The sequence below is a fragment of the Populus euphratica genome, unplaced genomic scaffold (genome assembly GCF_000495115.2).
Source record: "Populus euphratica unplaced genomic scaffold, PopEup_1.0 scaffold14.1, whole genome shotgun sequence".
In the NCBI taxonomy this organism is placed as follows: Eukaryota; Viridiplantae; Streptophyta; class Magnoliopsida; order Malpighiales; family Salicaceae; genus Populus; species Populus euphratica.
In genome coordinates, this window is record NW_011499876.1 from 1458193 (window position 1) to 1485031 (window position 26839).

General features: G+C 32.6%; 1 protein-coding gene and 2 long non-coding RNA genes across 5 annotated transcripts; 2 read left to right on the forward strand and 1 right to left on the reverse strand.

Moving 5' to 3' along the window:
* The first annotated feature begins 583 nt into the window (after window positions 1-583).
* Window positions 584-1147, forward strand: LOC105128461 (uncharacterized). Its single transcript, XR_842869.1, has 2 exons — window positions 584-625; window positions 1050-1147. It is a non-coding gene; the product is annotated as an uncharacterized LOC105128461 (long non-coding RNA).
* An 8373-nt stretch (window positions 1148-9520) lies between these two features.
* LOC105128460 (uncharacterized) lies at window positions 9521-18387 on the forward strand. Its single transcript, XR_842868.1, has 2 exons — window positions 9521-9560; window positions 18289-18387. It is a non-coding gene; the product is annotated as an uncharacterized LOC105128460 (long non-coding RNA).
* Window positions 18276-25863, reverse strand: LOC105128459 (probable leucine-rich repeat receptor-like protein kinase At5g49770). 3 transcript variants are annotated; one of them, XM_011030144.1, is made up of 19 exons: window positions 25418-25861; window positions 24823-24943; window positions 24651-24722; window positions 24244-24318; window positions 24081-24152; window positions 23822-23983; window positions 23643-23717; window positions 23360-23431; window positions 23200-23271; window positions 23019-23087; window positions 22841-22915; window positions 21786-21857; window positions 21516-21653; window positions 20906-21384; window positions 20648-20806; window positions 20435-20571; window positions 19652-19871; window positions 19196-19440; window positions 18276-18943 (listed from the first exon to the last, which is right to left on the reverse strand). In XM_011030144.1, exons 1-19 carry the CDS (start codon window positions 25497-25499, stop codon window positions 18464-18466), a joined length of 2877 nt encoding a protein of 958 aa, XP_011028446.1. In that variant the 5' UTR covers window positions 25500-25861; the 3' UTR covers window positions 18276-18463. The 3 variants fall into 3 exon arrangements, with proteins under 3 accessions (XP_011028446.1, XP_011028448.1, XP_011028449.1); XM_011030146.1 differs by lacking the exons at window positions 21516-21653; window positions 21786-21857 and having other exon boundaries at window positions 25418-25863; XM_011030147.1 differs by lacking the exons at window positions 23019-23087; window positions 23200-23271; window positions 23360-23431; window positions 23643-23717; window positions 23822-23983 and having other exon boundaries at window positions 25418-25860.
* Between the last annotated feature and the right edge of the window lie 976 nt (window positions 25864-26839).

The following is a 26839-nucleotide window of genomic DNA, read 5'->3' on the forward strand; positions in this document are numbered from 1 at the left end:
ATGCATTTGGCAAACCCTCGTAGTTATAGTTTAACTGGTTAGGTCCTAAATTAATTTCATAGAGATCACCAGTTTGAATCTCATAAATCTTAGGATCATTAAAAGTTTATATGATTATTAACTTTAGAGCCCATAGAATTAGTCAAAATGCATGTAAGCTATCTCGGACAATCATGTTAATAAAAAAAAATGCATTTGGCACATTTAATGATTCAAATGCTTATATGAATGGACTATACAAAAAAAAATTGATGTAGGATAGAGCTAAGCCTAAAAAGAGATATAATTACATAGAACAAAAAAGCTTGTAATTTTTTATCTAAATGTAGAATTGGACTCAAATTTGACTAGAAGGATTTATATGCCTAATTTTATAATAAGGCTTTCATATTATACTTGAGAGATGTTTTTTGATTCAGTTAAATCAAAGTTGTACATGTTAGGATACTGGCATGCAAACCCGACAAGACAAAAGATACTGGCATGCAAACCCGACAAGACAAAAGGCAAGGGATAGAATAAAATGAGAAATAAAACATACTAGAATTTACGTGGTTCACCCAATTTTGGCTACGTCCACGGGCAAGTATAAAAGGATTTTACTAAGTAATATGGGAATTACAACATGTAACATCCCACATCAAGAGAAGAGTATCCAAAGCCAGGGCATATTAAGACAATGGGTACCTAACCTTGTAGAACGTATTTTGGTGCTTATGGGTTGCTAGAAACAAAACTATGAGGCGTGGAAGCCAGGTTGAGCTGAGCCAAAACAGACAATATACTGCAAAGGAGAGTAAGTCGAGCCTTACATATGGTATAAGAGCCAAGGACGGGTTGTTCTTAAGATGGGGGGATTGTAACATCCCACATCAAGAGAAGAGTGTCCAGAGCCGGGGCTTATTAAGGCAATGGGTACCTAACCTTATAGAACCTGTTTTGGTGTCTATGGGTTGCTAGAAACAAAACCTTGAGGCATGGAAGCCGGGTTGAGCTAAGCCAAAGCAAATAATATTCTGCAAGAGGGAGTGGGTCGGGCCTTACACAACCTCTCTCTACTAATAGGAGAACAATTGAAACCTCTCTATTACTAGGAGAAAACACCTCACTTACTCTCTCACAAATACCTCATAATTTTATGGGATTACTTTCCCTCTCTTACTCTTCTCTTCTTCTCTCTTATGGTATGTATTAAGGCTTAGATGCATTGCCTATTTATAGGCAAGCACCCATGCCTTTATCTTGCAAAAAACAAGTGGCACCAAATTAGTTCTTGCCTAGTTAGCTTTATATTCTTCTACTTTAAGACTTTAATGATTTAATCAAGTCTTTACACTTGATCATTAGTGATTCTTCTATCCTTTGTATACTTGACATCTTTATACTACTTATATTTCAGCTAGGTTATAAAAGGATCTACACCATATATACTTGTTAGTGTTGACTGGTATAGTCAAAGCATCTGCTGGGTTTTTCTTTGTGTGAACCTTCTGAAAATTTACACTTCCATCTTCCACCACTTTCGTATTATATATATATATGTTTTGTTCTTGAATGAAACGCTGGTTTCCTTGCAATATGCAAGACACTCTAACTATCACAATACAAAAGAATCTTCTCTTGTTGTATCTGAGCTTTTCTATAAGTTTCTTCATCCATATTGCTTCTTTATAAGCTTATGTAGCTGTCATATGCTCAGCTTTTATTGTGGATAATGCTACAATAGTCTGAAGTTTAGAGACCTAACTCACAACTCCCTCTGCAATTATAAACACATAACCTATAGTGGATTTTCTTTTCTCAAGGTCATTAGCAAAATTTGAATCAAAATAACCTCTAACAATAAATTATGTACCCTTAATGTATCTCAAGATCGTCTTAATAGTATTCCAATGCTCTCTACCAAGATTTACCATGTATCGACTAATTGCTCCCACTGCTTGTACAATGTCTAGTCTTGTACATATCATGACAAATATTAAACTTCCCACTGCTGATACATACGGTACTCGAGACATCTCCATCCTATTTGCTTCATTAAGAGATATATTTGAGAATAATTTAAAGTTAATAAAAAGTGAGGTGGAAATTGACTTACAATCTTGCATGTTGAAGCGTCACAAGATTTTCTTTAAATAATTCTTCTGAGAAAGCCAAATCTTCCTATTGCTTTTGTCTCAGTGAATTTGTATCCCTATAATCTTGTTTGTTGGTCCCAAGTCTTTTATATCAAACTCTCTAACCAACTATACCTTTAATTCCTGGACTCAATCTTTGTTGGGGCCTATTACCAACATGTCATCCACGTACAATAGCAGAATGATGAAATAGTCATCTTCTTCAAACCTTTTATAATACGTACAATGGTCTGAACTAAGTCTGTTGTACTCAAGGCTAATTATAAAGGAATCAAATCTCTTGTACCAATACCTCGGCGCCTGTTTGAGATTATATAAAGATTTGTTCAACCTGAAAACCAAGTTCTCCTTACCTATTTCAGCAAAACCCTCTAGTTAGAGCATATAAATTTCTTTTTCAAGTTCTTCATAAAGAAATATAGTTTTCGCATCTCACTACTCTAAGTGAAGATCAAATATAGCACAAATCGCCAAGACTATTATGAGTGTAGTAAGTCGTACCACTAGAAAAAATATTTCATTGAAGTATATTCCTTCTTTTTGAACATATCCTTTCACCACTAATCTTGCATGGTACTGCTCCACTTAATCATTGTCATCACATTTTATCTTGTAAACCCATTTGTTGCCAATAGTCTTCCTTTCTTATGGTAGCAGAACAATATCCCAAGTGTTATTCTTGTGTAGAGCTTCAATCTTTTCTTGCATTGCTATTATCCGCATAGATACATTTGTGCTTTTGATAGCCTCATAAAAAGTTGATGGCTCTTTATCCTCTATTAAAAGATAGTATGCAATATTGCTCTTAGTAACATATTTTAAGTGCCAAACCGGTTGTCTTTTTTTATGAGTTGACCGTCGAACTTCAGGAATTTCAGACTCTATTTGTTCTTGTTCTTCATACTCTAACGCAGCTTCAAAATAAGTATGATTTTGAGTATTTTCCATCTACACTGCTGAAATCTTCTTTAAAATGCTATTATTTTCTTCCATTTACATTTTATCTTTTGCAAATATGATATCTCTACTGATGACTACCATATAGGCAATGAGATCCCATAAACGATACCCCTTTACTTCATCAGCATATCCTAAAAATACACATTTTCTGGATTTTGAATCCAGCTTGCTAACTTCTTAAGTATTGTACATCACGTACACAAGACTTCCAAATATATGTAATTGAGAATAATCAGTTGGCTTTGCAGTCCATATCTCTATCGATGTCTTCAACTCAATTGCAGTTGATGGAGATTGATTTATCATATAACAAGCGGTATTGATTACTTCTGCCCAGAATGACTTTCCTAGACTTGCAGCCTTTAACATTACTCTTGTTTTTTCTAATAGAGTTTCGTTTATCCGCTCTGCTACTCTATTTTGTTGTGAAGTGTATGTCATTGTGAACTGCCTTTTGATACCTTCATATTGATAAAAGTTATCAAATTCATCACTGGTATATTATCCTTCATTGTCAGTCCTCAAACACTTGATCTTTTTTTCAAATTTAACTTTTACATTCACTTTGAAAGTTTTAAAGACTACGAGCACATTTGTCTTCCTTCTAATTGGATACGCCCAATATCTCCTAAAAAAGTCACATATGAATTATACAAATTATATTGTTCCTTCCAAGGATACAATAGGGGCTTGCCAAACATCAGAGTAAATCAGGTTTAAGATGCATTTGCTCTTAGTTGTTGATGTGCCAAACTTTAATCTGCGTTGTTTACTTATAACACAATGCTCTTAAAAGGGTAAAGTAACATTTATAAGTTTAGGGAGTAACTTCTAATCAGAGAGAATTTTCAAACCTTTCTCTGATATGTAGCCTAGTTTTTTATGCCACATCATCTTCTCTTTTATAGGATTGGCTAATGCGATTGACGCCTCTACCTGATGATGTGTTTCTCCTATTATCATAAATAAGTTTATAACTATGTTTCTTGCCTTTAAAACCCTTAGTGCTCCTTTGATAATTTTCATGATTTCATTGTCTGTTCGAATCTTATAGCTAAAACTATCAAATTTTCCCATAAACAAAAGATTTTTCTTTAGACCTTTCACATGTCGTACTCCTGAAATAGTACCAATTGAGTCATCATACATCTTTAATTTGATGGTGTTAATGCCAGTAATCTCAATCTCTAGAGCATGATCATTACCCCTGAATACTAAGCCTTTAAAGATGGGTTTATGCGTATGAAATCAATCTCGATTAGGAGTTATATGTCATGTTGCTCATGAATTCATTAACCAAACCTTAGTGAGCTCTTTTATATCTTTAAAGACTGTCACTGCTTCACTGTATAAAACCTCCCTATTTTTTAAGGTGCTTGCAACACATCCTTGAGGTTTTAATAATTCTGCAATGTTCTCTGTACCCTTTTTAAACCAATAATCCTTTTTGAAGTGTCCTTTTATGCCACAGTTGTAGCATTTCACAATCTTCTTACTTCTTGATTTAAACCTCCCCTGCCTTTAACTCCCACTAGAGTCATGCTCTGTTGATCTTCCTTTTAACACCAATAATGTCTCTGTTTGGTTTAAACTATTTATGTCTTCTTTGTTTTTATGCCTATTTTCTTCTTCCAAGATAATAGCCGCAACATCAACGAAGAATAAATAGTCTGAGAGGATATTATTGGTCAAATTGATAATAAGTTAATCATACAAATCAAGAAGACTTTGAAATAGAAGTTGTGCACATTCATTTTCTTTTATTTGTTGACCCAACATAGTGAGCTGTGAAAATAAAATTCTTATTATGTTGATATGGTCAGTTACCATCATGATTTCTACCATTCAAAAGGTATAAGTCTCCTCTTTAAGAAAATCTTATTGTGCAAGGACTTGGACTCGTATAGCTTTGTCAGAGTATCTCAAATCTCCTTAACTATTTTCTTCTCTACCACATTTGATGATACTTTATCAACTAATGCTAAATTTATTTTAGCAATAGCATTGTCATCCATCTAACACGACTAAAGGATTGATATCTTCTTTCAAGTATAGGAGTGTTGAAGTAATAAATAACCCGGCAAGACTAGAGTCAAACCACATGGAGGTTAACTATATAAATTATTGATGATGATGATAATGATGATGATGATGATGATGATGATGATGATGATGATGATGATGATGATGATGATGATGATGATGATGATGATGATGATGATGATGATGATGATGATGATGATAGTGATGGTGATGATGAGTTAAAGAGAACTTTGAGATGTAAGATTAATATGAAGATTAAGCAATGATAAAAACAGTTGTCAAGGTTAGAGGATCCACTAATGGTATTTCAAATAAGTATAATATAAACTTTTTTATTACTTAATTAGAAACCACACATAAAGAAAATTCCAATCGAATGATTTATCCTTAATAGTTCATTATAAATTTTTAATATGATCATATTAATTATCTTATTTAAGTAACACCAAACTTTTAAATATTATCAGGAATTCATGATGCTAACTTATGTTAACAACAAATCAAGTTCCTTCAATAGCACAAGTGTAAGTTATACCATACAGTTGGCTATAAAAGTGTCAAGCATTTATTATACCAAGTGTTATACAACACAAATCTAGTTTAACCATTTAACAAGCAAGGTATTAAGAATTAGTAAGATAAAAAGATAAGACATGTTAATAACAAACTTTTTTAGATATAAATATTGACGTTCATGTTGAGTTTATATTATACTTATTCTAACACCATCAATGAAACCTTTTCATCTTGATACAATAAATTTAGCTAAACATTATAAAGAATAGAAATATAAATAAACTAGATAAGAACATAGTTATGAAGAAAAGCATAAACAAGAAATTAATGAAAGCAAAACTTAATCATTAAAAAAATATAAAGAAAGAGAGCAAAAATATGATCTTGATCTGAAAACCAAGATGCCTAAATGCATGGCAAATGCCTCCTTTTATAGGCCAAAATTTAGAACTATTCATTTGTTGACTAATTGTTGAGTGGGTGACCATATTTTGACTTGGTAACAATCCTTATCTTCTTGTTTAAAGAAAACATCATTTCTAACATCAGAATTTGGACAAACTGTCTTCATGAAAGTTCTAAAAAATTATCCCAGCTTTTCAACAAAAAAATATTAAGGTCATTTGGACTTCTACAACTCGAGAGATAGGCTGAACACTAAATAGTGTTTGGGCTGTAGGATAGATTTTGACTTCTCTATTGTTGCTTTAATTTGAACTTGAAAACGACCTTTTTGAATCTTGGACTCCTCATGAAAGTTTTAAGGCTATGTCTTAGCTTTCTATCTATATAGAGTAGACCTAAATCTAAGTTCTATAACTCTAGATATGACCTAATGACTGAATAGTATTCTAACTTAGAATGAACCAGTATCTCTTTTCGAAACTTAACCCTCTCTTTGTCTTTTCACTTTTAATAGTTTATCATATTAATCAATCCTTTAAATTGTGAGATATGTCTGCTTTTAAAATGAGCATTTACCATAAATTAAAGCTATCTTATATTATTATACTTGTTGACACGACTAAAAGATTAATGTCTTCTCCCAAGTGTAGGAGTGTCAAAGTAAAAATAACCCAACAAGACCGGGGTCGAACCATAGGGAGGTTAATTGTACAAATTACAAATGATAATTATAAACAACAATAATAGTAATCACAACAATAACAAAACTAATAGAAATAGTAGTAGTAGTAGTAGTAGTAAAGAAAGAGATGGAGAAGAAAAAAAAAAGATAAGAACTTTGAGATGGAATATCAATCTAAGAATTAAACAATGATAATAACAAATGTCAAGGTTAGAGATTCCACTAATGATATGTCAAACAAGTATAGTATAAACTCTTATTGTTCAATTGGAAACCACACACAAAGGACAATCGGATTATAGATTGTTAATATGATTACATTAGTCATCTTATTCAATTAATGCTAATACTTGTAAATTTCGTCAAGCTTTCATGATTATAACTTATGTTAACAACAAATCAAGTTCCTTTCATAGCTCAGGTGTTGGTTATACCATACAGTATGGGCTATGAAAGTGTCAAGCATTTGTTATGCCAAGTGTTATACAACATAAATCAAGATTAGTCATTTAACAAGCAAAGTATTAAAAAGTGAACAAGATAACAAATATAAAACATGTTAGTATCAAACATTAAAGTCCATATTAAGTTTATACTATACTTATTCTTACTTCATTAGTGTAACCTTTTCACCTTAACATAATAAACTTAGCTAAACATAATGAAAGAAAGAAAAATAGATAAACAAAATAAGAACATAAATAAGATAAAAGTTAAGTAAAGGAAAGGAAATAAAAGGCATAAACTTGATATTAATGAAAGCAAAGTATAAGCAATACAAAAAAAAATACAAGAGAGAAAGCAAGAGCATGATCTTGATTTAGACACCAAGATGCCTAAATGCATGGCAAATGCCTCCTTTTATAGGCTAAAATTGGGAACTATTAATTGATAATGTCAAAATTAGAGCCACTTGAAACATGAAAGTTGTAGGAAATTGTCTCAGCTTTCTTGTATAAAAACTTCAACTCATTTAGACTTCTAGAACTCCAGATATGGGTCCAATACTGAACAGTGCTCAGGTTGGAAGACAGATTCGGACTTCTTTGTTGTTGCTACAATTTGGACTTGAAAATGGTCTTTTTAGATCTTAAGCTCCATATGAAAGTTGTAGGCCTATGTCTTACCTTTCCATCCATATAAATTAGACCTAAATTTGAGATTTACAGCTCCAAATATGACCCATTACCGAACAGTATTCCAGTTTGGATTGCACTGACATCTCTTTTTTAAGTTTGCCATCTCTTTGTCCTTCCAATTTCAGTTCTTAAATTTATCAATCAATCCTTTCATTTATGTGATAGGCCTGCATTTAAAATGAACATTTACCATAAATTAAAGGTATCTTATATTATTAGATATATTATTATAAAACATGCTTTAGTTAAGGAGTTATTGATACTTAAAGTGCAAAATGATGATATAAAACCTTGATAAAAATACACTTTTAAGTATCAATCACTTGTTATTATAAAATATGCTTAAGTTAGGGAATTTAATAATACTTTAAGTGCAATATGATGACATAAAACCTTGATAAAAATACACTTTTAAGTACTAATCACCATCTCATTCTAATCTGCATTATCAGTGATCTTTGCGGGTTTATCTCCAATTGCTACCGAGCAATTTCTTTTCTTAAAATTGCTTTGATTTTTATTTTTCATAGTGAGAAATTGCTCCCCTTGAACCACTCAATCTCGTACTTTGCTGCCATTTTATTCACCAAGATCTATTCATCTATCAATATTTCATTGATCTGCAACGTATACAAAAATAGTATTATGTGAATAATGCTTCACTAAGTAAGTTTCCAAGAAAGATTGGAGGGATCACAAATGGTCCCGCTTAAAACTCAATCTCTTTATACAGAACTTCCTAGACTATATTTAGTCACCATACTGACTTTTTTTATACACCAACAATAACGTTTATTAACAGTACTGTATGAATGAATAGTGTCATATAAGTGAATAGTGTCGTAGATGTGAACAGTAACCGCATACACGAATAATGTTTTTATAGTAACAACACCAACCAAGAAGGCTCTAATACCACTATTAAGATACTAGCATGTAAACTTGACAAGATAAAAGGAAAGCAATAGGATAAAATGAGAAATGAGACACAAAAGAATTTACGTGATTCACCCAATTTGGCCATGTCCATGGGCAAGTATAGAAGGATTTTACTAAGTAATGTGAAAATTACAATCTCTCTCTACTAATAGGAGAATAACTGAAATCTCTTTATTACTAAAAGAAAACATCTCACTTACTCTCTCACAAATATATCATAATTTTATGGGATTATTTTTTCTCTCTTACTCTTCTCTTCTTCCCTCTTATGTTATGTATTAAGGCTTAGATGCATTGCCTATTTATAGGCAAGCACCTATGCCTTTGTCTTGTAAAAGACAAGTGGCATTAATTGGTGCTACAAGTGGCAACAATTAATGCTACAAGTGACACTAATTGACACTAAAGTGTTGCAAATGGCACCAAATTGGAGCTTGCTTAGTAAGCCTCAAAGTACAAACACATTGAACTTCTTGAAATAATTTGATTTTAGTGCATATACAATTGATTTTTATTAAGAGTTTCCTAATTTTATCACACAACATCTCAAAAATCCAAAAGTCACATTCCATCTTCCTCCCACTATGTTTCTTTCAAAAGATGTTTTTAAGCATGTTGGAATTGGATGGGAAGTGCTTTTTTAAAGGTTTTTTTTATATAAAAAAAAGGAATTATATAGTTTAAAGGTTTGAAGAACCTTTTTTGTCTTTTGACAGAATCAAATTTGTAAATTCACAAGTTTTCACAAAGCAAAGAATTACATTTTTGATGCATCATATGCTATAAAGTGCAAACAACACATGAAAAATGACAACTCGTACTCTCAACTAAGAAGTATCATTTAAAAAATTTCCATACTAAGCTCAAGTATCATTGAAACATTTTCTAAGTTAAGCTCATACCAAGTATTCTGAGCTAACTTATAATGGTTGTACCTTTAAAACTAGGAAGCTCCCACTGTAATAAAATGCATCCTTGATATAAATGTTGGATGTTTAGCGCTTTACTTGCTTACATCATCATAGTTATTTCACCACTAGAAAATTGGCAAATACAAATAAAAATACTTCCAGAAAAATTTTGTTGATAAATTGTGATGACCTTTACCGACAAAAATTTTCTTCCCTATATCTATTACTAGACACCGACAAAATGATTTTCTTGGGATATAATGAGAAAATAATATTTTTAGCTAATCATATGGTGACATGGCATTTTTAGCAATAAGGTTATTAACATAATAATTCCATCGGTAATGGCATCGATAATATTTAATTTATGACCTGACAATCGACCTTCCTCTCCTGCTTTCCATTTTTTCCTTCTATCTTATGAAATTTTTTTAGTTAACGTAGTTAATTAATACATGTTATTATCATTATTTTAAATAATTATTTAACATATTGTCATCATTATTCACCTCAAGGGTTGTAGAGGATAGATTATTGTAATGGAATTCAGGGTTTTATTAATTATACATTATCTAATTTGAGAAATATTAGTGGAATGGGTACTGAATGTTCACGCAAGAGGTAGAAAAATAGAAATTTTCTCGATTCATATGTTGTAACGATGCATCTTCTACAAAAAAAATTCATGGAAAAATACCTACATAGGTGTGCATATGGAGGACCATATGTTCCTCACGATACCATAATAGAAATGATGGTTAAGTCAACTTCTAATTCTAGCAATGTATATAGACTTGTAGATGACAATAGTAATCCTTATAGGAATATGGTTATGGATGCAATAAAAATGAATTACGATCATACTGGTCAATGTCTAATTGTAGATAAAGAACTTAATGCAGATACGCGTAGGTTTTTTTATGTTTTAAAAGATTTTAATAAACCATTATAGGATGGCTACATATATCATCATAAATTATTAGTCGTTACACAGGTGTTCAACATCAAATGAGATAATAGGTTGAGTGAGGCCAGTTATAATAGAATTTTTGAATAGCCGAGAAGCATTTTACTTGAAAGGAACAGGCTGAAAGAGAACTTTTATGCTACTATATCCATGATGAAACTCATCGATCTAGGATACTAGAAAATTGATATCTGTTCAAACTTTTACAAGTTATACTACCTTGAAATTATAGAGTTGGCCGAGTGTAGAACATATGGGCATTCTCGTTGTAAACTCATAACTGGTAGCTAGAGGAAGGACTCCTATCACACATAAAAGACTTAGATATTTTCCAATCACACCTAGATTGCAAAGGTTATTCATGTCACCAAAAATTATTGAGCACATGACATGGCACAAATCACATGATACGGTGGATAAAATGATGGTGTACCTTTTCGATGGTGAAGCCTAGAAACACTTTAACAATATACATCCTTAGTTTTCAGTAAAGATAAGGAATGTGCGTCTTGGGTTATGAATAGATGAATTCAATCCATTTGGGTCATTTCATGCTCCTTATTCTTATTGACTAGTGATACTCATGGTTTACAACTTGCCACTAGAGATGTGTATAAGGCTGGAGTTCATGTTTTTATCTATGATTATACCCTGTTCTAATAGTCCAGGTCGGAATATAGATGTTTATCTTCAACCATTGATTGATGAGTTGAAGTAGTTGTGGTCATTGAGACTTTAACTTATAATGTATGAAGGAAAAAAATTTTCTAATAAAAGTAGTTTTGATGTAGACTATCAATGATTTTCTAGTTTATAGAATAGTTTCTAATTGGAGCACACATTGAAACTAGCATGCCCATACAGTATGAAAAATAACAAGGCATTCACACTAATAATCGACCTTAAAGTGTTTTTTTTTACTGTCACTAGTGGTTCTTGCTAATAGATTGTAAGTTCAAAAAACACATAAAGGACTTCTTAGTTGGCATGGTTAGAAGGGATGATGCATAAGCACTTCTTTTAGGTGAAAATTTTGAATAATATGGTATCAGAGTATGGTGACATTGTGTTTGGTTTTCAATCCAGTAGGCAGAAGTTTCTTGGTTTTTGTTTGACCCACAATTCGGTAAAGCGAAGTATTTTTTGGGAGCTTTATTATTGGAAAACATATCTTCTCCACCATAACCTTGATATCATGGACATGGAAAAGAATGTGTTTGAGAACATTTTCAACATGTTATTGACATGAAGAGAAAGACAAGAGACAACATCAAGGTTAGAATGAATATAACTTTGTTTTGTCACCATAAAAATATAGAGTTAGTTTATGTTGGGTCATGGGTCATAAATCCCAAAGTCAGCTTTGTCTTAAACAAGAATACATAGTTTCTTCTTTATCAATGGCTTAAAAGTTTGTGTTTTCCTGATAGATATGCCTCAAGCATATCAAGGTTAGTGAATTTAGAGGATTGCAGATTGTATGAAATGAAGAGCTATAATTGTCACATGTTTATGCAAACACCAATTCCATTAACTTAATAGGATTTATTGTTAAAAGGGATATAGGATGCACTCATAAAGATCAGTCATTACTTTAGAGATATATGCTCCAACAAGTTGCAGATACAAAACATAAAGAGATTTAAAATGAATATCATCTAGACAATATGCAAACTTGAGATGATATTCTCTCTAACATTTTTCATCTTGATAAAGCATCTACCCATACATTTACTGTTTGAGGCAAATGTTGGACGCCCAGTACAATATAAATGGATGTATCTATTCAAGAGGTTAGGGTTAACACATGCATCATGATTAAAATTTTATTATCTTCCTTTGCTTATTTCAAAACATACATTTAATTTCATGCAAGTACTTGTTCAACCTTAAGAGAAAAGCAAAAAACAAAGGCATATGTTGAGGTTTCGATATGTGAGGCCTATATTATTGAAGAGATTTTAATATTTATCTAGTACTATTTCGAGTCTTAATTGAGAACAAAAATCAATTATAATCCAAGGTATAACAATGGTAGGGATGTGCCTTTAAGTAGGAACTTGTCAATATTATCTCATCCTAGACAACCCATACCAAAAAGTATTATAAGGGGAATATATTTTTCAAAAATAGAATTCAGACAAACACATAATTATATGTTATTTCATTGCGATGAACTGAAAACTTTTATTCAGTAAGTATAATACTTAACATGTCTTTATTTTTTAACAATTTATCTCCTATAATATCATAAACTGATACATTATTGAATTCCTTGCAAGCAACGATAAATTAATTATGGAAGATGATGTCTTGTAATTTGGTGAGTTAGTTGATCCATATTAAGTTGCTCTGTCTATTGACTTAGAAAAAAATTTAAATTTTTGCATTGTCAAGAATTTTTTTTATTGATGTTGATATGGAGAAGTTGAATGATGTTTTAAGCTTTAGCGCATAAACACAAGTCAATGAAGATGATAATAACAAAATCAACATACAAGATTACGATAGAGATAAGGACGGGTCAATTGATGAAGTAGAAGAGAATTCTGATGAATTTGCGCAACACAAATGTGTAATGCCATAAACTATAATGTAATATTTATAGAGAAGATTCACTTCAATGTAATGACAATGATGTTAATTTATTATTGAAAGACAAGGAAATATTTATTTTTTATTGTGATATGAACCGGTGTTATTGTGCTTTGTGTGCAGTTATGAATTTAAGTATTTGTAAGATGGATAAATAGGGAATATAGATTCAATTTGTCATCAAACATCGTTTTACACCGATAAAAATATTGACAGACTATACATTATATATAGGAATATGAACAGAAAGTATCTATTGATATATTCTAGAAACCATAGGAACTGTTCCCCTTCACCCTGGCACTATTCATGGTGTTTATTACATATAGGTTTAGTGACAAAATGTGTTTGTCAATATATTTCAAAGACCATGGAACTATGCCCCTTCACCATGACACTATTCACGATGTTTATTATATACAGGTATATCGACGAAATGTATCCTATGGTATATTCCAAAAACCATGGAAATTGTTCCCCTTTACCCTGACATTGTTAATAGTATTCATTACATACAAGTATATTGATAAAATGTGTTTGACGATATATTTAAGAGACTATGGGAATTGTGCCCCTACAACCTAGCACTATTTATGGTATACAAATGAGTATACTAACAGAATGTGTCTGTCGGTATATTCTAGGGATTATGGGAACCATTCACTTCTCAATGCAATAATAATTAATGATGTTTTAACTGTTCATTTTTTTTCCTAATAGAATTACCGACGGAAAGAAAAGTCATCGATAATATATGGAAGGGCTCTCTAAATATTTTCACACAAGTTAAGAATCTCCATGTGACTTTATAGATGAAATCATCAATTGAAGTATTAAAAATATTAATATTTAATTTTCTATAGGTAAAAACTAAAATAAAAAACTTGAATCATGATAGATCAAGGCTTTATCTTCTCTTCTCTTTCTCCTTTTCACCTTAGATTAAGCATTCTCTTTTCTTCACATCCTAAGGCATGTTGCCTTTCTTCATTTTCCTTCTTCTTCTTTTTTTTTTGGATTTATTAACAATGTATTTGTTTTTATTGTTTTTTTTGTTTTTTTTTAATTAAGAGCTGAAATAAAGCACGTCATTAAGGTAAGAATTTTTTTATTTCTTTTTCTTTTTTTTTTGGTGTTTTTTTTCATTATGTTTTTTTCAAATTTGTTGTTCTTAATTAAGAGCTAAAATAGAGCATTATTTTTGTTCAATTTTGTGTTCTTAATCATTTTATTAATTAATAAATGACATTAATATTAGTTGTTATTGAAATAATTTTTGCATTATTTTGTTGAAATTTAGTTATTTTTTCAAATTTGTTGTTCAATTTCAATTAAATGTGTAGAAATAATTTTAATTACTATTTTGTATTTATTCCATTTAGAATAATTTTTTATAAATTTAGGATTAAAAATATGATCACTTAGAAATAATTGTGTTTAATTTTAGGAGTTATTGTAATATATTTTTCATTATTTTGTTGAATTTTAGATGTTGTTTTTTCAATTTTGTTTTTCATTTTCAATTAAATATTTAGGATTAATTTTAATTATTATTTTGAATTTTTTTAAATTTAAAATATTTTTTTGTAAATTTATGATTAAAAATATTATCACATAGAGAATGAAATTTTTCTATGAAATTGAATTATGCTAAATTGTTGGAAGAAATTGAATAAAATAAACTAGTTTGTGGCATATATATTATGTATTTCCAGGTTTAAAAAGTTTAGGTAGTTTCCCGTATAAGGTAGATGTTTCTGAAATTTTTTTAAAAAATAGGAATCTTTTAATTTCTTTTAATCCATTAATTTGTGTGGATGTGTATGGAAAAGTCTATTACACGTTGAGAGGACAGAATCGCTGCTAATTCTTCTAGCAGCGATGCTGACAACCATGAGTCATTAGGTGCTGACCAAGAACAAGCACTTGAGGCACACATATTGACTTATGACGAGGGCTCGTCGAGTGTGATGCCACAACATCAAGGGGGTCTCTTCACAACCGGATCCATTTACCTGCAAGTATGAGGCTAGAGAAAGGATGACCTTTCAATATAAGCTTGTTTTGCTTTCACAACGGCATGTTTAATAATTTTTAAAAAAATAATATTATTTAACGAATACAATTTTAAGTTTACAAATATTGAGGTTGCTAGAACAATAATATTGGCCTTTAAATCATCGATGGAAATTCAATTATTTCAATAAAGACAAGTTTCCAGATATCCTAAATAGAAACCACGGGTTGATGCATGGTTTTCAAAGTTCAAGGTTAGTATTAACTTAAATATTTTTTTATGTTAATTTGAACCGTTTATTGAAATTCTTGAAATTTTCCTTTTATAAATTTTGACTTCAGGGGAAAAATTGAATAGGAGAGAGTTGATGATAATTTTGTGAGGAGCGTTTGAGATAATCACTCTACAATCAGATAAAATCGAATTTAGGATAATTTTTTTATTCCAAATGCTAAAATTTTATTTTTCATTTACTAACAAATAAGTAATTTGTACTATATAGGTTGCGTGATTTTTTGTACGATGTGCAAAAAAAATCCAAAAAATATGCAAAAGAAAGAGAGATTCCAAGCTGGAATAATATGGCAGTTTGGAAGGATTTTTTATTGGTTGTTTTTTTATAAATATGCTTAACTAAAAATATTTTTTATTGCAAGCTATGAGTCTTAGACTCGAGCCACGCCCAATAGAGTTTTTCTGTTGAAACTCATGTGTAAGTTATTATTTTCTTAAATTTGATGAATTTATTTTTTCTTTCTAGGATACATATAACAACAATTGAAGAAGAGATACAGGGACGATCTTTCGAACCATCTAGATATCGATCTGGATTTATGGTTGAAGGCAAGATCATCTAGTAGACTCGATAGAAATCAGGTGTACAAACTCTCTAACACTATAACTGAACTTGCAAACAACTCATAGTGTTTCGACAGTTAAATGCTCGTAATTGATTATGAGCATACAGACTCTGGATTTTGCGGTGATATTAGACCAATAGGTACAAGATCAGACAACTCATCTTAATGATAAATATGAACGACTCAATACTGATTATAAAGAACTCCGCTTATTGGTAATGGAGATGATATCATAGATGAGTGGTTCATATGCAACCCCTAATTGGCCCTATAGTTCCAGCAACCATCATCTTTCTCCTCCAACGTTGCCTCTATTTTAGATTTATTGTTTTTGAATGTACAAATGTTTTAATTTTTAATAAATAATTTATTTTTATACTAAAGAAAATATTTTTAAAATATTACTGAAAGGGTTACCAACGACACAACTCTATCAGTATATACTAGAGTTGAAAAGAAATTACTACAAATATCACTATTACTGATAGGGTTACCGACAGAACTAGACTGTCGATATATTCCAGAGAGATGAAAAGGAATTACTGTATATGTCACTGCTATTGCTAACACACTGATAGAATTATAGATGGTATTCTGCCGGTGATATGTTATATTTATCGATGAATATACCGATAGAATAAAACGGATAAATTTGTTTTTGACGTGCTCTTTTAATTTGTAAATCCATTAATATATTTATCATTGACAAACTTAACAACAGTCCATAAATTATCAACATTAGTTTTTTTTAACGGATTGTTTATGTCCGTAAATCAATAGATAACATATACATCAACAAACTATTCATACAAATACCAATAAAAAATTTTATCAATAAAATTATTAAATTTAATAGTCTTTTGCTGGCCATTTAAATTCACATAAATAAATTCTGGTCAATCAGGAGATAAGCCAAAGTAAACTCCAAATAATATTTGAACTCACTCGTGGAAAGAATGCTTCCGTCAGTCACCAGCTTGACCACTCAGCATTTACTCCGGAGACAAACTTGTCTAGGTGACGACAGCTGAAAAAGATCCATAAAGATATCAGAATTTCTTCCAAACGAGTCTGTCCTTCTGATTGCAGACACACGGCCCCCCTCCGACCACTCCCCTCCGTCAGCTCTTGCAAGGCTCCTCTCTCTCTTGGAAATTCCAACACCTGGCCCGACGAACAACTGGCACAGCACGCGAGAAATGTATTGATCCTCGACGGCAAACAATCAGTACAGCATATGCTAGAAGTGATGATAGCTGGAAATTTATTTAATTAATGTGAATGAGAAATTTATTTAAAAAAATTCATTTACTATTACAAAAAAAGTAAAAAAAAAACATTTACTTGAATGTTTTGGATTCTTACTGTGCTCTTACTTGCGTCGTATTTTACTATTTTATTCTCAATTTAATATTTGATTTTTCTCTTAAATGTAGAGATTAAGTTCATTTTAATTTTTAAAATATATTTGAATTTCATTTGTTTTGTTCAAAAACATTGTTTAAATTTATATTGAACTAAAATGGTGCTGTTAGAGTTTTAAAAAACATATTACAATGATTTTAATTGTACAAGTGAAAAACAATAATAAAATCTTAAAAATAAATAATTCATTCTTAATAATAACAAAAAGTTTATTACCTTAAACTACTTCAATGAATAAGTACACTCTAGCATGAATGCTAGAATTTTAAATTAATATCAATTATATGATATTAATATGGAAACCGCCAACGACAGCATTATTGACCAGTACAATAGTTCATTTTGTCCTCTAATATTTAATAGCACATATCATTGTCAATGTTATGAAAAAGAGAGTCTTCGTAATTCTTCTACCATCTTTATTACTAATAACAATTGAGAATGAGGAGTTTTACCTACCAAGTCTTTCCCCTTATATATCAAATCATTAGCTTAACCTGGATAAAATTATTTTAATTAAAAAAATATTATTTCATGTAAAAAAATTGTATTAATTAAACTGAATTTAACTAGGTTAATCTACGTCCTAAAATTTTAATTAGAGCCATTGGGTTTTAGAGGTCAGTAATTTTTCTATTTCTATTGAAAAATTAACCCAAAACAAGTTTTATATGGCAAGTAAATCCACAAGTGAAGAACTGCAGTTCTGAGAATTCATGAGCTAAATTAAATATTCACAAAGCAAATAACTACAATTCTGATGCATTATATGCTACGAAGTGCAAACACACAAGAAAAATGGCAACCCGTACTCTCGAGGAACAAGTATCACTGAAACATTTGCCAAGCCAAGTTCATACGCTCACTCATAGTGGCTCTACCTTCGCAACTGGGAAGCCCCCACTGTAATCAAAGGCATCCTTGCTAAAAATGTATGGATGTTTAGCATTTCCCTTGCTTGCATCGTCGTAACTTGCCGAAGTGGATGCAGAATCCGCATTAGGGTTCAGACCTGCAAGCTGCAAGATATTCTCGATCTCTTTCACCACTTCACCCATTGTTGGCCGGTCACTTCCGTTCTCTTCTACACATTTCAGTGCAACGTCCACAAACTTATCGAGACCTTTCAATGTTGTGTCTAAACCAATGCTTGAGTCAAGAAGTTCGCCGAGGTTGTACAAATATTTTGCTCTATCCAATGCCGTCTTTACCTCTCTCACCACGTACTTCCCCTTTTCTATCGGCCTTTTTCCGGTTAATAGTTCGAGCATGACAACTCCAAAGCTGTAAACATCACTCTTCTCTGTCAGCTGCTGGGTCATGTAATACTCTGGATCCATATAACCCTGGGAAAAAAAATGCAATAATTAATACAATCAATTCTATCATCCAGTCCGGTCGTGCCAAAACTGCGTTTCATTTTGTAAAATCAATCGTAGTTTATGTATTCTTGTAATATAACATATAACGAATCGGCCTGTTTGCATGTACACACAGAGCCAAGATGATGATATTTTTTCATTTTAATTCCATATACCATAAGAACAGTAAGAAATAATGGTATGACGCAGATGGAGTGGAGGTATGGAGGCACTGACCATCGTCCCTTTCACTTGAGTTGTAACATGAGTCAGATGACCCTTTTCGCTGTCTCCCATAGGCTTGGAGAGACCAAAATCGGCAACTTTTGCATTTAAACGCTCATCTAATAGTATGTTGCTTGATTTTATGTCCCTGTGGATAATGGGAGGGTTGGCAAGTTCATGCAGATAGGCCAAACCTCTTGCTGCACCAAGGGCCACTTTTAGTCTCCTCACCCAATCAAGCCTGATTCCTGTCTTCCCTGCTTGGATTGAAAGGACAAATAGGAGAGTGTGAGGGGTTAGTGTGGTTTTATCTACATTTATATTTTAGCTTCATCATGCACAAGAATTAAAGCAATAGAGTTTTGTTAGATGGCATACACCAAATTTTCATGAAAAAAAGATTGTATGGTAGCAAATTCCAAGTATCAAATCGAAGCATTGATAGCTCATAGGTGCCGATGAAAGTACCTGATAGGCTTTCCATGAGACTGCCATTTGGAACAAACTCATATACGAGCATTTGTTCACCTCTGTCAAAGCAAAAGCCTAGAAGGCTTACAACATTTTTGTGGTGGACTCTGGATAAAAGTTCAATCTCAGTCTTGAATTCTAGCCCACCTTGCATCGATCCTTGTTGAGCTCGTTTGATGGCAATTAGTTCTCCAGTAGGAAGAACTCCTCTATAAACCTGTAAGGATGTTATCATATATAAATTCCTCGTGTTTCCGAAACCAAAAAGGAACAAAAAAACATCAATGCGGGGGATTCTTCTTCTGGCAATGAACTAGAGAAAGCGTTTGGATCCCTTCAACAAGACAGTATCAGGGGAAATTTTTTTCTGAAAGAATCAGTAAATAATTGAAGTGCAGAACAAAAAAGCATTTCACTTGAATGGTAAGAACATCAGCAAGTGTATTTTGAAAATATACTATGACCATGCTAGTGTGAGAAATGAGCCCAGTAAAATTGAATACTAACAGGCCTCTTTTTCACAGGTTTTTGTCGGGTGGATTTAGGACAAAATTGGCATAGTTTACCATGTAAAGATTTTAGAAAACCAGACCAGATGCAGTGAAGTTGTAATATAAGAATCATGATTGACAAGAATCAAGTGCTGTGCACCTTTTCCGAAGAGCTTGAGATTAAGGGTTTTCTTGATTTAAATCTTTATGTGCATCAGGAACATGAATATTTCAAATGCAAATATCCATGCGCGGATGTGGCTAGGCTTTCAGAGAGAATCAGACTTACGTTTCCATAACCCCCAGAACCAATGTCATTGGTCTCTGAGAAGTTATTGCTGTATTTCCTGAGCTCTTCAAAAGAGAAGTTTCTGGCTCCTTTTAATTGAGGAACACCTCCGATACTCATGTTTGATTCCCACTGTGCTGAAAAAGAAACAAAACAAATCCATGATATTCCATAACTGTAAATACCAAGTAAATAATCAAAGCCTTTTCATACCAAAAGGATTGTTTTGTTCAGTTGCCTTTTCTGCTCTCTTCTTTTGGCGATGAGCATAGAGCCCAGCGCCCAGCAATAGCAGCAGGAGAACAGAGCCACCCGCCACAGCTCCAATGATAACACCAGTGTTAGATGATTTTTTTGATCCTGTAACTTCTCCTGGATGAGTAGAAAGAGGGAGGACAGAGATGTTACGATAAGAAAGGAGAAACACTAGGATAAGTTTTTCTTATAGTTCTGTATCAGTTATGAGACTACCTGCGAAATTTAGATACGCATCGCCAATAAAAAAGAAAGGTCCAAATAGCGATGGAGGCTTGAAAGTCTGGTTGCTCAGCACAAAACCAATACTTGAAATTCCTGTTCGATTGAAACGATCTTGGCCAAATGGAAACACTTGCAGATTCAAAACAAGGTAAGTTGATGAATCTTTTCTTGGATGACTTAGATTAACCGAATCCACAGGAAGTTGATGTAACTTGAATGAGTTCATCAGAGACTTTTCAAGAACAGTGTAATAAGTGTTGTTTTCCAGGTTCGAGAATGAAGGAGCTCTGAACTTTAGAAGTCCTGTGTATGGAAATGCACATTTACAGTTCGGACTGGAAATCTGATTGGCAAAGCACAAAGAAGCTACACAGTTATTAAGAGGCGTTGAATAGGAAGATTCGGTTTGGGGAACACTGCAGTATCTTTCTGTCACTCCTGTTTCCTGACAAACTGGGTTGTCTACAAGTCTGCAAAATTTTAACAGGTAAACAAGATAAAGCTAGAAACAAGCATTTATCCTGGCAATTCTACTTTCTCAAGAGTACTGAAATGGTCTTGTCTAACAGTGTAATGGATACAAACAAAGAATCTGGCTTACATTACGCCCACTTTTTCTACTCCTGGTCTGTTTGTGAAGCCAGAAATTTTATTTTTTCGCAAATCAATCAATGACAGTTGGTTTATAGTGCTTGTTCCAATATCCAATGTGCCATTGAGCTGGTTATTTCTTGCATCCCTGTCACCAGAAGTCAAATCAGCTATCAACCAGCCATGTCATAACATGGAAATATCTATCTAAACCCATTTTGTGTGAATCCAAGAAAGGCATAAGCTAATTTTCGTTGAACAGCTTGAAGCTGACTCTTACACAGTCTGCAAATTGGAAAGGCTAAAGAAGTCAGAAGGAATCTGTCCTTGAAGTTGTGTTGTCTCCATCACCCTGCAATGAAAAGGTAATGATATCATACTAAGACTGGGGTCTTAATCTCTTTTTACGTTTTCAAAGTCCAAACAGCAACTAGGCACTCATGCACTTTATCATTGTGAACTTTGCATGCATGCACACACAAAGAACCAAGGAGACATAATATGGCAAGCCCTATAACTGAAGCTGGAGAAATTTGCCAAGATTTTCCAGCATTGTAAAGGCCAGCACATACATCAATATGAAGAGAATGGATAATGAGAAAGAAAAGAAGGCTGCATCATGTAAAGAAAAGAAGGCTGCATCATGTCAGCAAAAGCATGAGAAAAATCAAGTCTTGTGCCTTTATGAACAAATGCATATGAAATATGAGGTTTCATGAAGTGGATGCTAATAGCATTTTTTACACAAACAAATCAAATGGCACATTTTATGAAAACTACAAAGAGATAATAAAGCTTAGGATGAGCAAAGCTAAATACAAAAGGAGGAGTTATGAAAGAGTATAAAGCTGTGAGAAGCTTAATGTAATGGTTCATTCATCTACAAGATAGAGATTACTCAAGTAGATATTACTTACTCAGATTGGAGGTTAGACTCCCAAGTTTCTATGAGTTCAACAGGAATTTGTACCAAAAAATAAATAAATAATTCAATAAGAAGATAGTACAGAAAGCCAAATGTTACAGAAGGGCAGAACGAATATACAGCCCAAACATCATGCTGCTTAAAAGTGTATGTGGAGATAGGTGATTAGAAAATAAGAACTAATAATTTATAGAGAAACTTTCTTGAGTTTAAGAGAAAAGAAAACACATGATTGATATGCCGAAAGCATTAGAACACGCAGATGGCTGTAATCTGTCAAGTAAGTTAGTATAAGAGCTCATTCAAAGCAAGATGATGGAAAGCGTTTGTGCTTTTAATGAGCTTAGGAATGTATATGTCACAGTTTAGGGAGAGCAGATTTAACTGAGAAAGGAGGCAGAGAACCATACAATGTTGTCAAAGACTGCAAGGTTGAAAACCATGGAGGAAAATCTGTAGCTTCGAAACTATTATTGCTCATGTCCCTGCAAACAACATTTTCGTCAAAATACACAGAGAGAAGAAAGTAGAGCTAGAATTCATCTCAACAATTGATTATATGTACGCCTAAACCATGTAAAATCTTACAAGTAGGTGAGGAGATCCATGCCAGTAAGGTTGGGAAGTGGCCCAGTTAAAACATTGTTGGATAAATACCTGAAAATTGGACACCAAGCAACACACTTAACATAGAAAAAACTCCCATAAGAGATATTAATGACTTCAATAAAACCAGTTGTAATGGAAGATCTCTCCGCTCCATACTTACATCTCACTGACACTGGTAAGATTATTGATGTTTGAAGGAACAGGTCCAGCGAGCGAATTATTATCAAGACGCCTGTAACCAACATTGCATATACAATTACAACATTGAGCATCAGGAATCTCGGTACAAAATGACTTGAGTCTCCAATATCGATACTTACACAACCTCCAAAGACTTCACAAGGCCAAGGGTGGAAGGAATGCTGCCTGTCAGCTTGTTGCTCTCAAGAAGTCTGCCGAAAGAAAGACAAAGAAACCAAAAGAATCAATCAAAGAAATGCTTAAATGGACAGATATCTGTGATTATGAATTATGCAATTCCAAAAGATTCAAACATAAGTGAAGTAATCTTAAAAATTCGAGAACAAAAATATGATCTCATATCCAATCTATAAAGCAGTTATTTAGCATCATCAAGCATTTGAACAACTGAATGGAACTTACACATGTATGAGAACCATCCCTGAGCTAAAAAGTTTAGGCGGGATATGGCCTGAGAGCTGATTAAATCCAAAATGACTGTAAATAGGTTTTAGAGGAACATTAACACATGGAAAACAGAATCGTTAATTTATAGTTAGAAAGAAGCAATGAGATGGATAGAACAAAGAGAATCGACATACAAGTGTTTTGTATGAACTAGTAGGTCAAGGCCAGGAGTAGTCCCTGTAGAGACTGGGATGTTCCCAGTAAGCCTGTTATCAGCAAGATCCAGCCAATAAAGTTTATCTAGATTGCCAAGTGAAGGGGGAATTGATCCAGTGAAGCCGTTCGAATTGAGAGATCTGCAGGTAATACCAGTGAAGAGCATTAGAAATGCTGCCACGGGCATAAACTGAACTTCAAATGATGAAAGAATATTACAAGTTGAAATATACTTACAGATAGGTGAGCTGCGGTAAAGATCCTATTGTATCAGGGATAGGACCTGAGAAACGACAGCTAACCAGTATTCTAGAATGGAAGGGGAGTGAAAATCAGGAATGAAACCAGGAAAGAAATCGAGCATCAAATAACATTATAGTGCAATAGAGCTTCCCCTTACAAGCTTGTTAGCTTCTTCAAATCCCCAATTGCTGGAGGAAGAGGCCCACTCAATTCTGGGTTGTAGGATAAATCCCTGTATAAAGATGCAATTATTAGAAATGTTTCATAGCAATCCTTTCCAAGGAAATTAATCCCTTTTTTTCTATCATTTAATCTCTATAACTGAAATCAATCCCTTGGCAACAGTTATTCTAAGCGATGCACATCTCGAATACAAAAGGAAATGCACATCTAGAATACAAAAGGAAGCTCTATACGCGAGTGAGGCATGAGCTTAATCAGTACTTAACGCGTCGCATCAACCTTTAGAACAGTAATCCAAGCACATTTGTTGTAAATTGGATACTTGGATCCTTTTCATAACATAAAGAAAAAAAGGTAATAGTGCACAGTGTGAAGACATACAGAATCTGCAATTCTGACAAGTTTGAGATGTCTCCAGACAGTGTTCCTTTCAATCCCATGCTTGCCAATGTTCTGCAGATGAGAAAAGTCGGGTTAATCTAAAAAAGCAGAGGAAGGAATGATCTGCAAGCCTCAATAAGCTGTACAAGATGAAATAAAGCCAATGACTTACATGGAAGTCACACGCGAATTGGTGCACAAAATGCCATCCCACCTGCTTCCACAAGGGTCAGACCCCACCCATGATGGTGGTACGTTTTCCCAGATATCCTTGAGAGCTTTCAGTGCATTAACTGCGTCAGGAATCAAAAGAATATACGTACGTTGGTCTATATATCGAAAGCTAAAAACAAATTTACAATAACTAGTCTTATTCCCCAGCTTGAACGAGCCTAACGGACAATTCTGGGGCCTAGCTAGCATCACCAGTTCCAGCAATCATCATATAAGAACAGGAAAAGGCATCCAATGAAGGCTGGATACACTTCTGAGTTTGACAAATTATCTCCCAGCTCCAGCTTCTACTTTACAACCAGAATTACAGAATCAAAACCAAGTAAATCATAAGCCAGAAATGATTCCCTGACTCTTGGAATTGCAAAAGCAAGTGGAATCTGGAGTTCTAAGTCTACAGTTCATCTTAGTATATGTTAGACAAGAGGTCGTTAGATAGTTGATGCTAATTTGGATAAAAAGAGTGCTAAAACAACATGCATGTTCTAAGTAATTTACCAAAAAAAAGAAAAAACTAACTGTAAAGAACTTACAATCATCATTGTTAGTCACTGCAGGTGTGGTACAGACTTGAATTAGAGCAACAACCAAGAACACAAGAATTCTTGAACCCATCTCTCAAGTAACCCTACAGGAAGCTCTTTGTTTTCAGTTGGTAAAGTCGAAAAACTGAAATCCCATTTAGTATCAGCAGTTAAATCTCACACATGAAGGTCTTCAATTCAAACTGTTGAAAACTTGGCCTTCTATTTTTTTCCAAATTATACCATGTCAAAACTCACACACAAAAAATATTGTCTGGTTGAATCATCTCCACACGCCATTATACCATGTCAAGAGGATTTGTTTTCAAGTTGAGTCGCACAATTTTGTCCATTTCTCATATCATGATCACAAGTTTAAAGAAAAAAAATACACAATACATAGACTTCTCACCAAACACCTTCATTGAATTAATAATGAAAGGGGACGACTTGGAGGCTGGCTGGCGTGCTAAAAAGTCAAGATATCAAAAAATTTCAAGCGTTTTTTAACCGGAGTAACGTAGCTCAAATTTTTATTTTTTTTTCATCACTTCTAGTTTTATATATTGTTAAGTTACGTAACCATTAACTTTAAAATCTATTAGTTTAAACATTCATATTAATCAAAACAAAATTTCAAGTTTTTATAATTTTTAATCAAATACATATATTTCTATAAAATTAAGTTTTTTAAATTTAAATAAAACAGGCTTGTGTGAGACATGGGACCATCCAGCTAAGGAGTTGGTGGGTTGTGGCATTAAATTTATGTAATAAATCCCAGATGAAATAAGGTCAAACGTATTTAATAAAGTACCGTGAGACATTATGAGATAGGTCCTCGATGACCCAAGAAGGATAATAATACCAGCAACATGGTTCCATGATAGCGTTTTTATTGTGTATATATTGTGGTAAAAATAAGATTATGTAGTATTATTAAAAAAAATATAAAGTTATTAAACCTAGCTTTATATAAAGATTTATTCAGGTAAAATCAATCTAAGATCATATCATTTCAAGATATTAAAAAAATTAAAATAATGATATTAAAAAAAAAAAAAGACTAAACCAAGTTTTGTTGGGACTCAACTGTTTCAGCTTCATATATTTTACAAAATAGAAAAGTTATAATCACGTTTGTTATTTTGAAGGAAAATAAAAGGTCGATCTAAGTTTTATTAGGATTTGATTTTGTTGATCAAGTCTTCCGTGGTAGGTTAGCTAGGTAATTTGATGTCAATTCTCATTCAATTTTAAAAAATATTTATTTTTGTAATTTAATCTAATTTAAGTGTTTTTCAAATTATTTTTCTCTTGCAAAACATTAAATTATTTTTTTTTAAGAATTTACTAAGCATATTTAATTTAAAGCTTAACCTAGAGGGCAACAGACCTGAATATATATATATATATATATATATATATATA

Bases quoted from the DNA above. Each gene is read 5' to 3' on its own strand.
- LOC105128459 (XM_011030144.1), bottom strand. From the start codon at position 25,499: ATGGGTTCAAGAATTCTTGTGTTCTTGGTTGTTGCTCTAATTCAAGTC. The intron at 24,319-24,650 runs GTATGTCTTCAC...ATCTTTATACAG, and splicing joins TTGTCAGAATTGCAGATTCT to GGATTTATCCTACAACCCAG. The intron at 23,984-24,080 runs GTAAGTATATTT...TATTACCTGCAG, and splicing joins TTACCGCAGCTCACCTATCT to ATCTCTCAATTCGAACGGCT.